The 17,069-nt window shown below is 42.9% G+C and overlaps 1 protein-coding gene across 1 annotated transcript in view; it reads left to right on the plus strand.

Moving 5' to 3' along the window:
* The window catches only part of NUP205 (nucleoporin 205), a 525,888-nt gene that overhangs the window by 160,585 nt on the left and 348,234 nt on the right, over nucleotides 1–17,069 (plus strand). The window contains exons 11-13 of the mRNA XM_069227955.1: nucleotides 849–999; nucleotides 2,384–2,589; nucleotides 12,475–12,657. Coding sequence (XP_069084056.1) covers nucleotides 849–999; nucleotides 2,384–2,589; nucleotides 12,475–12,657 — 540 coding nt within the window. The remainder of the gene's footprint in view (nucleotides 1–848; nucleotides 1,000–2,383; nucleotides 2,590–12,474; nucleotides 12,658–17,069) is intronic.

Genomic DNA, 17,069 nt, shown 5'->3' on the forward strand with positions numbered 1-17,069 from the left:
GTTCACTTAAATGATGATTGTTTCTGTAAGCAATCCAAGAAATAAAGGCCTATTTGGTTCCCAGTATGAGTAGTGACATGGTCTGTTACTGAGAAATAAACTGTTGTAAATTGTTCCTTCACAGAATAAAATTGAGATGTTTCCTTAATGGAGTTCTTACACAATCAGTGACACTCAGTGACCTGTATTTTAGGTTTTAGGTACACTTTTGGGAACACATGATTTCACAACTTGATACTCAATTATTAACTTTAAACAATGTACATAGGTTTAGTTAAAAAAAATGACTACCATTTAATATGTTCATCGTCCTTGTCCTTGTATGCAGACATTGCTTGCTTACTGTAGTTTGTGAAATTTGGGATTCCAATGTCAATTCTTTCTTATATTAAAAAAAAAAGACAAAAGTGGACACCACTATCGCTGGATATGAGATATAAGGTTATCGGCTTAAAAGTTAAAATGGTGTGCCAAGACACATCAGTACATGAGCCCTGCATAGAAGATGGAGAGTAGCACCATAGTAATTGATGGTACCAGCCAAATGTTGTTCAGATTTGTTGCAGAGTGATAATCTCCCGGGATTTGGCATGTATGAGCACTGTTTCTCACATAATTCACTTCAATTTTTCAATCCTAAATTAGGAAGCTATGTTCCGTGTGCACCACAGCCTTTTCCCTCTGTAAATCTACAGCAATGGGCTTTATTTATAAACTACAGTAAAGTAGTGTACATTTATTGTGTCTTTTTGCTTTCCTTGAGCTGTATAAACGAGTCTGAGACTTCTAGAGCGCATATTGATGCTTTATGGCCTCGTGTATTATTATTATTTTCTTTTTTGCAACAGGTTGTTTTGTCTAAGTTTGTCCGACAGATGGGGGATATGCTGCCCCATAATCTCTATATTCCATATTTGAAGATGCTTCGTGGCCTTGCCAGTGGACCCCAGTGTGCCCATTATTGCTTCAGCTTGCTGAAAGTCAATGGAAGTAGTCACGGTAAGAACAAAAGCAGAGATTGTCCTTCAACAATACAGTTTATTATGGGGGACCTTATAATGCAGGTAGCTAAACGCAGACTAGTGCCACTGTTAATTTTTCTCCCAGCTCGTCGAAGTAGAATCCTTGCTTTTAGTCAGATAAAGAATGTAAAAAGCCCCAGGTGGTCAATGCTGGTAGCTGCCAGAAAGCATACACAGCGTAAGCAGTGTGTGCAGATTAGTTTGGCTGTTTCTGGGCTTGACATACTCAAGAGCTGGTTAAGTCTGAATGTGATTGGGAGCCTGCGCAAGATTGACTGAGAAATATTTAACCTTGCTGAGCTCTGAGATTCAAGAGTTTTAAAATGCACCTCCTGCACTGGAGTCGCATTGCCAAGGCTATGACTTTGGTGGTAGTAAAAGTGCTCGAAGGACCAGTCACGAGTGTCACCAGTGGTGGGAGGGTCTGGACATGATACCGGCACCATTGAAGCTGCATGAAGGATATGCTGCTTAGGGCAGGTCATGCAGAAGGTGTGTCAATACAGGACATGAAAGAGAGGCACTTGTTGGAGCCTCCAACACAGACGAGGAAAGGAAGTCAGTGGGAGGAGGCAGGAGATGGACCCGAGGCAGAATGCTGTATGAGGGAAGAGAGAACATCCTTAAACCCTGGAACTGAAAGTGTGAGGAAGTGGATTGTTGCTATGTCAACCTAGCATACAAAAGGAGCTGGAGCGGGGTCAGAGGGCTGTATTTGAGTGGAAATGGGAAGAGGAATACCATAGACCAGTCCTACATAGTCCTTAGGGAAAGGAAAATGTGGTACCCAGTTCCTGTTGGGAGAGGCATCCGTGAAGGTGTGGCCATGTCCTCAGGAGTAGAGGACAACTGATATATTGAACCAAGGTGATTCAGTGAATGAGAGCACAGCTATAGAGAGTGAAGATCAAGAGCAATGAAAGGACCTGGAACATAAGATTCATGGAAATCCAAGCATTATCTATGACCAAAGGGGAATCAGGATCTGGCAATCGGGTGATACAACTTGTCTAAGAATGTAGAGTAATGTTATCTATACTTTGTTTAGTCAGAGTATCCCCACTTCAATCTGTCTGTGAAATAATAAACAAGATCTGAACAAGATTCTACACTGAAAACTTCTGTTAAATTCTTTATTAATTTCATAGCCCAATACATTCATTTGTCAGGTAGGGCGACAAATGGGTTGGTGCTATGTTATGCCCAATAGGCAAATATAATTTGGTAAATTGGTAAATTTAATGTAAGTAAAATGCGCGGTACCAAACTCTCAATGTGGTTTAGAGTGACGTCACCTGGCAAAAGCCTTGACATGCATAACAAAATAAAAGCAAATGTTTATTTTCTACTTTCCCTTCTAGGTGAGAACATGCAAGCTGCTGGGGGAAATCCAGTGTCCTGGGAGCACTTTTTTCACTCACTTATGTTGTACCATGAGCATTTACGCAGGGACATGCCAAGCACTGATGTAATGCACCAACGTCACCTACCTCTTCGTGGGATTACCCAGAGGGAGCAGGATGGCCTGATGGCATTTTTGCAGCTTACTACCACCATCATTAACTGGGTAACTCAATCCGAAGTTTTTAGCACTGAAGCTTTAATTATTTTGACTTCTTCAATTTGTGTGTGTAGTGGTTTTTGTACAAAGTGGTTTAGCTTGTGGGGCCTATATTTGTCTGCTCAGGTTTTAAATCTAGATTTGATTAGTGGTTTTCAACCTGTTGACACCTCTGGACTCCGACTTAATCATCACTGGAACCCAAGGACTCCCAATGAAACACTGTTGGAATCTAGGGACCCCCACTGAACATTACTTCAAGCGGGAGAACCCAACCTAAGTATTTTTTTATGATTTGAACCACAAAACAATACACACAAAATACAGAAACTATTATTTCTCTAACAAATGCACAATATACAATTCATAAACATTTATTAAAAATTTAACTTTTTATGGGAAGGTTGGACCTTTTCTAAATTAAAATGAGGCCATTAGTCCATACTACATTCTGTTTGATGCACTTGCAATGCTTCCACGAATTAAAACGAGGACGCCAACTTAACTTTTTAGCCTCCAAATTGAAATTCCTTCACATTTATAGAACATTTTAAAATGTTCAAATTTACTTTCTGCTTTTTTTAAATGTATATACCCTTTATTCATTTCTTAATATTATTTAATTTTCTAAGCAGTCATGAACTCCCTGAGTAGGCTTCGGGGTCCCATGGCCACAGGTTGGGAACCACTGGATTGGATATTTTTGGCAATACCACTCCTTTAAAGGATTATTTAGTTGACCCTCACATGGTCTATTCTTCTTACCTTATGCCTTGTCCTACGTTGAAGTCTGCAATACCTATACAAGCCCTCTATATTTTGTCCTTATTGCTGCTTAGTTGTGATATTGCTACTGATTCAGTGAGGTAACCAGTACCTTTTCTTGGATCCCTTGAAGCCTTCCTTACCCAAATCTAGACCTCTGTCTCCAGAAAACAGTGTTGTATTAATCAGTTCCACTCAATGATGCTTATAGGTGGATGTTAATAACAAGAAAAATTGGGGTGTTTTCAATAGGCAATTGGCACTCACAGATTGCACAGAGTATCCAATATATTAGGTTGAAACCTGCAGTTCTCCTGGAGAGGAGAGAAACCACCCTATTCCCCCAGCTTGCAATCCAAAGATTGACAAATATATAAACATGAATCAAAGGCACACACCAAGAGTAATATGCAGTCTCAGAAACGTTTGCAAAAGTTATTTTCTTGTATGGTTGATTTCTTTGACAATTCTGTTTTCCTCTGATGTCTCACAGGTCCAACCAAATGTCAGCCAACACGTGTTTTGTCATTTGGGAGTATCTCCATGACTTCATCAGGGCTGGAAATAACAAACAACATAATTGTAATCACAAATGTTTGAAATCTTGAAACACCTTCACCACTTCAAACAAGCTGTGTACTGTGTCATACACCATTTACCACTCCTGTGGAAACCATGCACAGCCGCAACCACAGAGAAATTCTATGTGAAAAACATAGTGAAAAAATAAAGTAATTAAACATCCAGACCACTTAACGTTATTTCAATCTGCAACCTACAAAGAGTGTTGTCTTGTAAATAGATACACATGCCTAACCTACTTATATGATCATTACGCCACCGGTTGATGAGTAATAATCAAAAGGGTTCCGAAACACATTTCTTCAGTCCCACACAGAAAGGAGTGTACAACACCAAAATCGCATGCCATTCTTAAGTAAAAAATGCAAGTGCATCCCTTATACATGGTAGTAAAGTGTGTATTTGCCTATCGAATATATGGCTCTTGAGAAACCATATCTCTATTGTTCAGAGTAGTTGTACTTTTATAGTCAGATTTCTGATCTGAAAGCACAGTATTTATAATTTAATATGCACAATAATCTTTCAATCTGAATAGATTGTTCCTAAGTTCAGAGGTTTATAGAAAACCCACCAATTGTATAAATATCAGAATGTCCAAATATTCCTGTTTTTCACGTCCTATATATTAAATGTCGCACTGCAGTAAAGTTCTACCTATAGCCCCGAAAGGAAGGGTTAAAAAAAAAAAGCTATGTGTAAAGAGCGTGGCTTGTAGGCACCACAGGTTACCCCTGCATGGTCAGGATGAGAGCCCCAACTACAGGCAAAAGAGTTTACTTACTGTGATTATCTGCAGGCGCACGAGCGAGTACACACTGGCATTTGAATTCTTGAGCCATGACAGGCCTGTATATAGCTGAAGATAGACAACAAGAACGGACTACATTCTCCTTTGTAGGCTATAAGTGATCGCCATGTTGAACGGCCATACACATATATAGAATATTAAACTCCTGAGTATCACAATTGTGTCTCCCTATAAGCCATTTCTGAATTCTCAAATCATAGTTCCTTATAATGCCCCGTAACAGACGTGACATCCATATAAGATAACCTCACTTATAACTACAGCAGTTGTAATGTTCCATGAATAAATTTTAAATATAAGATTACCGTTACCTACAGCGCACTGTAATGATATATGGTTATACACAGTAATTGCGATCTCGTGTATCAATCTAGTTTTCAAAAGAGCAAAGTTTGTGTAGTCAAGTGGTAGCCACGTCAAGAAACATAAATACGGGAAAATATTTGGTAGAATATTGTATATCCAGACGTATATCTGCAATGTGTGTGTGGCACAATAATATTTGACCTTCACATCAAAAGTAAATCAAAATATCTATTAGAATAACATATGTAAAGATCACAAAACATTCTCCATGTGTATCCAGTTAATGTCCTTGAGTCTGTTTGATGAGTGAGTGTAAACCATTATATTGCTGCATACTTGTTTGGAAAGTTACATAACATCATGGAAAAAGCCCCCTCCTCGGTCAGTGTACCCTGTCACTTAATAATAGAGGTACACTCGTGAGAAAGTCATATCCGTATCAATTTTCGATCCGTGTGGGACCAAAATAAGATGAGTATATGCACCCTGTAGACAGACTATCTATATCTGATATGAGGATTTCAAGTTACACATTGGTATTGGGAACATACGATCATACAAAAGCCATAATTTAAACATTGTCAAACTACATCACATGTGAGAATCAACTCCAGGTCAGTTGTTATCATGGGCCGCCATAATATCATGGTTTCTTCAACCTCTTTGTAAAAAAAACTTGTTCCCATATCTTCAATGCATTCCTGGAAATCAGATTGTTTGCTGCAGGTACGTCTTGTGCAAACTAGATCGCCATAAGGTATATCTCTGATGTGATGATTCAGGTGTGCACTGGTTGCATGTAAGAGAGTTATATGATGTGATCTTCATAGATAATTTGCTGTGTATAACATTGTCCTCATTAAACAGTTCTAAATCTAGGAATACAATTCTGTCTTTGCTCTGATGTGTAAATGTAATGTTTTCAGAATTAGAGTTCAAATAAGTGCAAAGATCCTGCAAATCCGACATATTACCTGTCCAGATCATGAGGCAGTCATTAATATATCGTCCCCTGCCTCATAAAGAGGTTAACGTAGGAGGGAGAAAATCTGGAGACCATAGCTACTCCCTGTTTTTGTTTGTACCATCCATTCTTGAAAAGAAAATAATTATTGTTCAATATTAGGTAAGTTATAAACAGAAATATTTCAATATGTTCACATAAGTGTGCAGATCTAGTATTGAGGAAATGTCTTAATGCTTGTATCTCTAACTCCAGTTTAATACTGGTGTAAATGATATTACATCTAGCGTCACTAGGGTCATTCCAATGCCTTCCAAGATGCTCAGAATGTCCTTAGTATCCTTAATAATAAGGAAGGTTCGAGGCAAAGGGTTGTAAGGTGTCCACAAATTCAGATAGTCTTTCTGTAGGACCACCAGTAACTGACACAGTAGGTCTGCCAGGTGGAAAAGTTACACGTTTCTGTATCTTCGGAAGGGTGTAAATATTGTGTAACCTTGGATGTACCACCCTTTAGTACATGTATTCATCTTCATCTAGCAGACCGTTATCTTACCATGTTTTTAATAATTTCTTAATTTTGCTGGTAAGAGTGAAAATAGGATTGTGCTACTTTTTTTTTTTTTACAACATTCTGTATTATCCAATTGAGGATAAATCTGTTTATAATCTTGTTGGTTCATCACTACTATGTTTCCTCCCTTTTCTGCCTCTCATCATTAAGTCACTGTCCTCCTGTAAATACCTGAGAGCTGAAAGCTCCCCAAGACTAAGGTTATTTTTCTCCCTCCTTATTTTTGATCTTTTGTTTGTTGAAAACATCTATAGTGTTGCCACTCATCAGGATTAATGTCCACCAGGATTCATTCTTCAGGCCTCTAGTAATAGCATCAAACTGAATATTAAGATCAGATAGAAGTCTAGAGGTTATAATGGGGTCATCCTCATATTCCATGATAGAGAGTAGTGTTACTTTATCATGTATATCCTGTATGTTGAAAGGACTGTATTCTACATTGGTGTTAGTAGCGCTCTTTTTTTTTAATTTGGTACAGATTCATTGAAAAAATGTCTTTAGGTTTAAATATCTGACAAATTTAAATAGATCACTCTTGGATTTACACACATCCCCTCCATTCACTTGATGAAATCTCAATCCTTTGCTCAACAATGACACCATGTCACTTGATAATGTTTTGTCTGATAAGTTGATTATATTGACTGTCTTATCAAACACCCAATCTAGTTATTTTTGTCCCATAATATCGTTTTCATGCCTCTCCTTTCTTCTAGAGTTGCCTCCTCTCTTTCCTCTTCTAGTCTTGTTAAAGTATCCTTTCTCCTGTTCTGTTCCCAGTGCCCTTGCTTGATCGTTTGTACTTCCCTAAAAAAAAAATGATTCCCTTTTGCTGGTAAATTCTGAGCTGACATACCCTCACTCCATCAGTGTCACTCTCACTAGTAGGTGGGGCACCGAGGGATGCTGAGTCTGAACTAAATGGCCCAGTTCCTTGTGCTTGTTTATTACCATTTACCCGCAGTAGATGATCATATTTCTTGGAAGAGATAAATATCCTACCTTTGCAATAGTCTACCTCATCTTGTTTCAGTTTTTTTGCTTTCTTTTGTTTGATATCATGCTGGTGTTTGGCTAAAGTTTCATTTAAGATTTTGTAATTCTTTGTGGTTGCTTCCACTAAGTTCAGTTCTTTTATCTCATTTTCCAAGATTGTAATTTCTGCCTGTAATTTGGAAACTTTTCTATTAGCAGTCTCAATAAGGATATCTACCAATTTCATGGAACTTGATGCAAGCTCCTTTTCCTGGAGTGAGTAAGTCATCATCCAAGTCATCATAGGTGGGAAAGACCTGTGACCTCAATCCTACTGGTATTCTGTTCAGTTTAACATATTGGCAAATGGAACTCACATCAACCACGTCTTCCAGCCTCATGAGATCTGAGCCCACTTGTTGGCTTGGTCCTACTGGACTTCCAAGCCATGCCTGCAGACAGTTTGTGCAGGCACCCCCTGCAACCACGACAAACTCAGGCACTATTGAAAGACACCACTGCACCCGCGCCCTACAGCCTGAAGAGGAGTAGCCCAAGGGGTGCCCCCATGTGCCTGAGAACATCGAGGGTTGAGTCCCCCTGTGGGTTCTCCTGGGCTGATCTTCCTGTCCAACCCTGGAGTAACTTTGCGACCGGACTGATCCCCATAGACTTACCAGGGGGTGCCAGACACTGAACTGCGCCCCTGCTCCCGGCTGCCCCAGTGCGCCCCCAGGTGACCTGCTGGTGTGGCCTTTGACCTTGCCCCACTCTGACCCTAAGTCCAGGAGATTGGTCTCATCAGTCGCTGTACTCTAACTGTATGCAGTGTGTGTTTTGCCTCCATAGGATGATGTCAACTTTTAAAAACTCTAAAAATTCATAACTGGAAAAGTACTCACCTGACTCGGTGATCTTTGTATCTAAATTCATATAAAAGTATGTTATTTTTTATAAATTGGTGTTGGATTTCTTTGAGTGTGTCTCACTTACTGTAGGAGTGTGTGCCTTACATGCTTACCACTCCCCTCTGACATGCCTAACTGCTCGACCACACTACACAAAAAGAGAGCATTTAGGATGTAATTTGTGCCTCTGTGATACCTCTGGGAATTGCTTGGACTCTTTGCACAGTCTACCTCGTTTTGGTCCACTGTATAAAGAGCCACTAGCTGCTTGGCGAAGTGCTGACAGGCCTCCAAGGCTTTTGGAGGATTTTACAGATGCAGGACTAGTTGTTACAATTGTTGGGACTGGAGCAGGTAGGAAGGGTTTGACGCCAAAGTCCTCAGCATGTCCTCAGTTTCTTCTTTGTCCTTCTTTTTTAGTCAGTCGAATCTTCCTGGTGTCGGGTGGGGGGGGAGGAGCACTTAAATACTTCATTTATGGGCCTCTAGGGGAGTGTATGCTAGTAGCCAATGGGTTACTTATCCTTTGGTTCACTACACCCCCTAGATTACCACTTCTTACTGTGGATAGGCATCACCCTGTCACAGAATTCATAATTCCACCAAAAACAAGATGGTGGAACCCTTCCTTCATTGGACAGGGTGTGACTAGCCTGGGTGTGCAACACGCCTACTTCATAGATAATTTTCCACCTGTCCTGGTGGCCCATGGGCCTCATTGCAGGTGGTGGCAACGGCCAGGTTTGGGGGAAGCCAGGGTTGCATATGAAAGAGTGGCAGAGGCTTTGAAGCCTCCAGTGCAGATATGCAGATTTATTAGCCATCCTGCTGGAGGAGGTGCTAAAACCTTCCTCTGGGGCAGGCATTGTTTCTGGTCTTTGAGAGCAGAGAACATCTCCAGGGTGTCAGAAACTTGTCTGTGGTGGCAGGCTTGTCAATATCAGTCAGCCAGCACTAGAGGACTAGTAGTCTTTCAGGGGGCATGTCATAATAGAGGCAATACTGGCATCAGTCTGGATTTATGAAGACGATGTTTTTGATACCAAACACCATCTGTTTCAGTGAAGCCAATATGTAGCTGGGTAACCCATACTGACCAGTGCCCAGTACATACCTTAAGATGACTTCCCTGTTCATTTGCAATATATAGTAATAGAACTATGCATCATAGGGGCATACATGCTCATTGCAGATATACCCTCACATATATTAAAATGCACCCTGCTGTAGCGCTCTTAAGGCCTGCTGTAGGGGTGACTTACATATAAGACATGCAGTGTATTTGGGCATTGCACACAGGGTGCGTGCACTGTCGTGTTTTCACAATGGTTTGCACCATTTCACTCATTCTGCAGTGGCAGTCTGGATGGAATTTGTAATGGGGTCCCTTAGGGTGGTATAATACATGCTGCGGCCCTTAGGGAACTCACTTTAGCACCCATACCCTAAATACTAGGAGTACTATTTACTCAGGACTTGCAGGGGTGCTAACGAATGTGTGCCAGTTGTACACAATTGATTATTTCGTTTTTAGGGGAAAGAACACTGGCATCGCGGCCTGGTCAGCAGGTTTCATTGCAGTGTCAGAAAAAAACAGCATCCAAAAAGACACAAAATAGGGGTACATCTGCAAAGAGTAGTGTCGTTTCCTAAGCTGAGCTGCTGGTCTCTGTTGTCATGTGGCAACTGCTCAACGTTCTGAAACATAACAACTGTGTAAAATTGTTCTAGTCTGGGTTTAAGCTGTGCCACCATCTGAAAAATTAACCGTAGCATTGCCAGACAAATTTGGGTCTTGCAGCAGGTAGTAAGGCTGTCTCTGCTGTCATACATTCAGGTTAGCTAGTGGCATTGAAGATCAATGTTCACTTAAAATTACATACCATCTTGAGGAATCGGGAGTTGGGGTCTATGTTCTACTGTGTAGTTTTCATTGTATTTTGTTTGCTCCTTAACCTGTACAGTACAATTCCAGACATGTTTCCTGCATATACATCCAGGTGGTTAGGTTCCGGGCCAGGTAGGCCGAGGTATAGTTTCTCATGGCTTTTTAGGTGATGCAGCTGTGATAGATGCAGCTGCTCTTGATGATGATGCTAACATGAGGGGCCAGTGTAGTTTGTTCAGTGTAGTGGTCAAATTTGTCCAGCTTGTTCACCCTATCTGCTGTCAAACATGCCAGAGGGATGAACTGTTGGCAATAAACAAATTAGAACTTGGTACCTACCTATACCATCATCCACTCATCGGTTGCCTGTCTGCCAAAAAAAAACATCAATATAATTTCATTAAACTTGTCAGGGGGTTGTATGAAACTAAAATGACCACCATTACCATCGACCTACCACTAAATCGCCTGTCACTTCATTGACAAAGTAGATAAAGGTTGACACCTCACTCCATAGGAAATCTGAATTTGGAATCCTTAATAACTCTGCTCCCTTTTACACATATGCTGTACTTGGGAGTTTGAAATGTAGTGTGGAACATCTGAAAGCATACCAGACGTGGTATAGTTCTGCCCTCTGGTTTCAGAGCTATGTGTGAATCAACCATTTTCTTTGGTTGGCCTTAAAATGGGTTTCGTTATAGGACATTTTTCTGCACATAATTCAGGAATCGCTTAATAGAGGGCAGCAACGGTCTTTTGATATGTCTGTGCCTTTTCTTGATTTATGAGAATCCGTTCACTTGTTATGGCAACGAGAAGCAAATGTGAGTGTTCAGTTTTTATGACTAAGAACGTATGTATAGAAAATAATTTGCGAACCCAATGGAACATGCATGGACAGTAGATCAGCAGCGCACATGTACAGTACACTCTACAAGTGCACTGGACAGTCTGAATTGTTTTCCTACTATTGTTGACAGACATTGCTAGGAAAACAGTAGAAAAAACGTAATGGGAACAGCCTGCATACCTAAAGCATAATTTTCATAGGTGAATTTTTGTAAGCAGTGACTTGTGAATACTTTACATACCTACTTCCTCTCCCCCTGAGTCGTCATTCATTTGTCCGACTTGCTCTCCCTGGAAGATATGTCATCTGACCCCTCTCTGCTTGTTTTCCACATCCGCCCGCTCATACAGTCCAGCACCCTGAGGCACTTCTCTGTGCGCCCCTTCCCCAAAGAGCAAAGTCACTTTTGTCTGCCTCTCTTTTCGCTGTATGGATTGAAAAGCAGACCTGAGCTTCAGTAGAGGCTTTGACTGCTGCAACAGGGCGGTGTGTAACAGTCTTCAGTGTTCGCACAAAAATGCATGAAGAGTATAATAGTCCACTACTCAACCTGATAAAATGCTGGTTATGGCACAATAGTAGGTTATTCTTAGTAATTTGAAGGCATCCATGTCATTGCACCCACAGTGCCTGGATTTTGGAGAGAGGACTAGGCAAGATGGAACCTGTTACATATGTAAATGCCTGGTCGCCTCTTGCAGTCTGCAGATGGTGAGAATGGGAGGAAGCAACCTCATAGTAATCCACCGAAGACCTTGGATATCCAAATTTCCCATTTTTTGTTAGCCTCGTTCCTAGAGTTTCTATTTATACATTGTTGTTTCATAACATTCCCTCTTTCTCCTTTATGGTCAAATGTCAAAGACTACCAATGCACCTTTGATGCCGCTTTGTTGTCTTCTTCTGAGGAGTGGAAGAGGTATTCCCTGATGTTTACCAATATAATTTATTTTCTTCTCATTAGTCTAAAATCTGATTGAAGATGTAGAGAAGACAGCTCTTTTCTTTGTGTGTCTTGTCTTTTCTTTGAACTTCCCTCTGATGTTGTCCACGGGTGCGAGAGATTTCAAATTGGCCCATAGATCTTTGGGTCTGCAGAATTTTCCCTGCTTCCCCATTACCCCTGAAAGTGTGCTAAGGGAATGATTTCATGGTTCAAAGACAGAACAACAACTAATTTTAGGAAGAAGCTGTTCAGTGTTCAAGATATTAGCAGACTTTTTCTTTACATGGTAGTTTACTGTTTTCTTTTGTCTCTTCAGAGCGAGAATGCCCGATTGGCTCTCTGTGAGCATCCGCAGTGGACTCCTGTTGTGGTAATCCTTGGACTGCTGCAGTGCAGCATTGCTCCAATACTCAAAGCCCAGCTATTGAAAGCCCTTGCTGCCTTCGGAAAGTCTCCAGAGATTGCTGCCTCTCTCTGGCAGTCACTAGAATACACACAAGTAAGTGCAAAAAACAGGTTGCTTTTAATTTGTTGAGACGTACATTGTTCGAATTTTTGTTTTATAACAAAATGCCAAAAGTCATAGTTCATGTGAAAACCCTCATACCACGGAAGACAACTAACATTAAAGTTGTTTTTGGTAGGTGTGGATAAACATTAACTCTGAATCTTTCAACCAGCCTAAATTAGTTAATGTTTGTTTGATGGTATATGTGGCTGTAGATACTCAGGCTCTGCATAAGCTTGCCTTGTAGTGTTGGGCTTGGAGTGGTACAACTTGTTTTTCTTCGAAGAATCTTTCCGAGTCTTGGTAATAGTGTGCATGGGCATAGAGTCCTTTTTTAGATAATTTTCTCTCTGCCGTCTGATTCTAACGTGTTCCTCTCGCTCGGAGTTCTCAGCTCAAGACAGTCCTAAACCGGTTTCTCTCCGTCTCCCTTTCAGCAACAGTATTGTTTCCAATCAGGTTTCTTTGTCATACGGTAATCTTGGTTTGATTTTCACTCTCAGAACCAACTCTCCACCCTTTGGGACGTTCGTGCCTCTCTTTGGGCCTACATCTCACACACCGCTTTTTGCTATGCTGCAGTCCTGATGGAACGGACTCCATTTTAATTTTGCCCTCTGTTATTCAAAGTTTCCACACACAATCAACACCAGGTGTGTAATTTGTGTCTCTCCCTCCCCGACCACAACAAGCAAACCTGTGAACCCTGTTGATAGTTTTGGTCCAATAAGACGCTTCACAACAGAAGAGCCCATTGACTCAAAATAGTGTCTCGTACTCCAGACTTTTCAGGGAGGAGCACGCACAGGAGGAAACAGAGAGAAGAGGCCTTTTCCAACCAGGATTCGGACTCGGGCGTCCAGTCTGATATTGAGAGCCAGGAGCTGCAGTCTGCACAGACCGTGAGTACAAAGGTCCCTGCATCTACGACCAAGACTGTAAAACTTACAGCTTAATAGGTCAATGGTCCGTCACTGCCTTCTGGTCATGGTTGGAGCTGAAAAAGTGCTTCAGATGCCCCACCTTTCGGCTCTGCAACTCCACTTGTAAACCACCTCAGCATCGACTCGACCAACTGTGCACCCTGCTTCGGTACCAACCAAAAACTGCCCTCCACTGCTTCGGTACCTACACCTCCGCACAGACCAATAACTTCGGAGCTCAAAAAATGTAAAAAGACTATTGCACTCCAGCAGATTCTGGACAGTCTTCTACCTGCCCTTCACGGGTGCAGCCAGTTTTGGAAGTCATGGGCGTTCATCAACCCGACTTCATATTCAGGAGGGAACAGGTTGCATTCTAGCATCACCCTCTTGTCCCTATAAAAAGAAAATTAACTTTCTAGGAGGCACTGGATACTTCTCTGCCTCCAAAAAAGGCTACCAAACAAGACACCCTCTTTTCCTCAGCCTTCTCCTCCATATTCTCCACCTCCTTCTCCACCTCCTTCTCCATAACCTCCACCAAACACAGGGATTACACCACCAGGTTCACCCCCAAATGAGATACACGATTTAGGAGATACACTAGATGTCTCGGATCCATGGGACACATATGATCTGAATCCTATTATACCTAATGATCCAGACCTCCACCCAGCTAGACCATCACCACCTGAGGACTTCACCTCATATCTGCAAGTCATAGCTAGGGCAGCTGTGTTTCATAATGTTACAGTGCACACAGATTGTAGGAAGCTGGCGTGGTGTGTGGTGGGTACCGAAGGTACTTAAACCTTATTCCAGATATCCCCTCTTAGTGAACTGTAGGCAGTGTCTAGAAGCCAGACTCTCTAAACGTAGCTGCGGATGAGCTGCCAGGGCTTATTTGGGAGACATGCAAAGCTCATGAAATGCCACTGTAGTCACACAGCACTTACACATGTGAAAGAAAACACTCAGTTGTACAGAAATAAAGGTACTTTATTTTTGGAACAAATCGTCACAAAATACTAGAAAGGTAACCCACCCTTAGGAGGTTGGTAATACTCTAAATAAATATATATAAACTAGTAATCAGAAACAGGTATAGAAAAGGTTAAACAACAGTGCAAATAGCAATAAACTGTAGTGACCCTAGAGGAAGTGCAAACCATATACTAAAAATAAAATGGAATGCGAACATGGTACCCCCACCTAGGTAAGTAAAATGTGTAGAGGGGTGCTGGGAGTATTAGAAAACCGCAGAGGTAAGTAACACAGTACCCCCCCCCCCCCCCTAGCGACCAGGATTACAGGAGTAAAACACTGGATTTTCCCCAAACCACCCAAAAGGAGGAAAAGAAGGAAAAGAAGACACTCGGAAAAGACTGCAAGAAAACCAGCTGTGGATTCCTGAAGAAAGAAGACCTGTGGAGAGAGGGGACTAAGTCCAAGACTCACAGTGAAGTCCAGGAGGAGTAGGAGCTACTACCCACCCAGCTGTGGATGCAGGAGTTGGTCGATGGTGATGAAGAACCTGCCAGCACTGCAGCCCTGGAGCCGGAGAAGAGTTCCTGATGGACGCAGATGAAGTCCCACGCTGGAAAGAATATTGCAGACGGGTGTCGGTGTAGGAATTCTACTAACAAGCCTTAGCAAAGGCAAACTCCGGGTTAGTGGAAAAGAGGTGCTGCCAGGGACCAGTAAGGCCCAGAAGGACTCAACCGAGGAGGGGGAACCACAAGGGCCCCTCAGTTGCAGAGATCCCACAGGAGCAGAGGCAGCACCCCACAGGAGTCCTACACGACGGGGACACGGGAGTCGCAGAAAAAGCCCGTGCAGCACTCCAAAAGAGGATCCCATGGTGCAGGAAAATTATGCAAGAGGCTGTGCTTTGCAGGAGGGAGTGCTGGGGGCTGGAGCTACACATCACCTGAAGATCCCTTGGAGGAGATGCAAACAAGCCTTGCCAGCTGCAAGGGATGCTGTGCACAGGGGTATTGTCCTGCGTGGGAAGGCAAGGGCTTACCTTCACCATAGTTGGACAGCCGGCAGAGAGGACCAAGAGGACTACTCCGGCCCACCACCTGTGATGCAGGATCCATGCAGCTCAGGATGAGAGGAGATCCACGCAGCTGGTCGTTGCTTGCTGTCGGTGCCTGCGGTTGCAGGGAAGTGACTCCTTCACTCCAAGGGAGATTCCTTCTTCTTCTTGTGCAGGCTGAAGAGTTGCAGTCTTCGGAGAATGCACGGCTGGGGAAATGTTGCAAAGCTGGCAGGAGACGTGGATACAAATTGCAGAAGAGTCTTCCTCGTGGACCTGCAGCTTGTAGGTTCCTAGAGGGTCCAGTCGTGGTTCCAGAGGCTAGAAGTTAAAGTAAAGGTTTCAGAGGAGTCCTGCTGGAATCTCACAAGCTGAATCCTAGGACCCACCCAAGAGATAAACCCTGAGTAGAATCAAGAAGGCAGAACCCAGGGACCCTCTGGAGGATCTCTGGGCACCACCCCTGGGGTGATGATGGATGGGGAGGTGGGGGGGGGGGGGGTGGGGGGGGGGGGGAGGTGAGTGGTCACTCTCCTTTCCATTGTCCAGTTTTGCACCAGAGCAGGGACTGGGGGTCCCTGAACCGTTGTGGACTGGTTTATGTACCAAGAGCACCAAATGGGCCCTTCAAAGCAAACCAGTGGCTTGGGGAGGCTACCCCTCCCAAGCCAGTCACACCTATTTCCAAAGGGAGAGGGTGTTAGCTCCCTCTCCCAGAGCAAATCCTTTGTTCTGCCTTCCTGGGCATGATCAGATCAAGCAGCAGGAGGGCAGAAACCTGTCTGAGAGGTGGCAGTAGCTGGGCTTCCCGAGAAACCCTGTAAGAGAGCACATGGAATCATGCTTTCAATACTTGCAATAGTATTGGGGTATGATTCCCAAACATGCCCAGGTTCGGAGTTACCATTATGTAGCTGGACTTAGTTCAGTAAATATACAAAATGGTGTCCCCGCACTCACGAAGTCCAGTAAAATGGTGCTGGAGTTCGTGCGGGCACCTCTGCTCATGTAGGGGTGCCCTCACACACAGGTACCTGCACCCTGCCCTCTGGACTAAGAGGGCATACCATAGGGGTGACTTACATTGACCTGTAGTGAAAATGGGTGTGTGCACCTGGTTCATGCAGACTGCAATGGCAGGCCTGTTAAACCCTTTGCATGGGCTCCCTATGGGTGGCAGAATACCTGCTGCAGCCCATAGGGATCCCCTTGAACCCCAATGCCCTGGTTACCTAGGTACCATATACTAGGGACTTGCATGGGGGGACTAGTATGCCAATTATGGGAAGAAAAAGGTACAGTTTAGAGGAGAGAGCAAAACCACTGGGATCCTGGTTAGCAGGATTCCAGTAGACACAGTCAAACACACTGACAACAGGCAGAAAATGGGGGTAACCTTTCCTAGATGGAGGGTACTTTCCTACAATCTCATAAAACAT

Source organism: Pleurodeles waltl, chromosome 4_1 (assembly GCF_031143425.1).
Source record: "Pleurodeles waltl isolate 20211129_DDA chromosome 4_1, aPleWal1.hap1.20221129, whole genome shotgun sequence".
Taxonomy (NCBI): Eukaryota; Metazoa; Chordata; class Amphibia; order Caudata; family Salamandridae; genus Pleurodeles; species Pleurodeles waltl.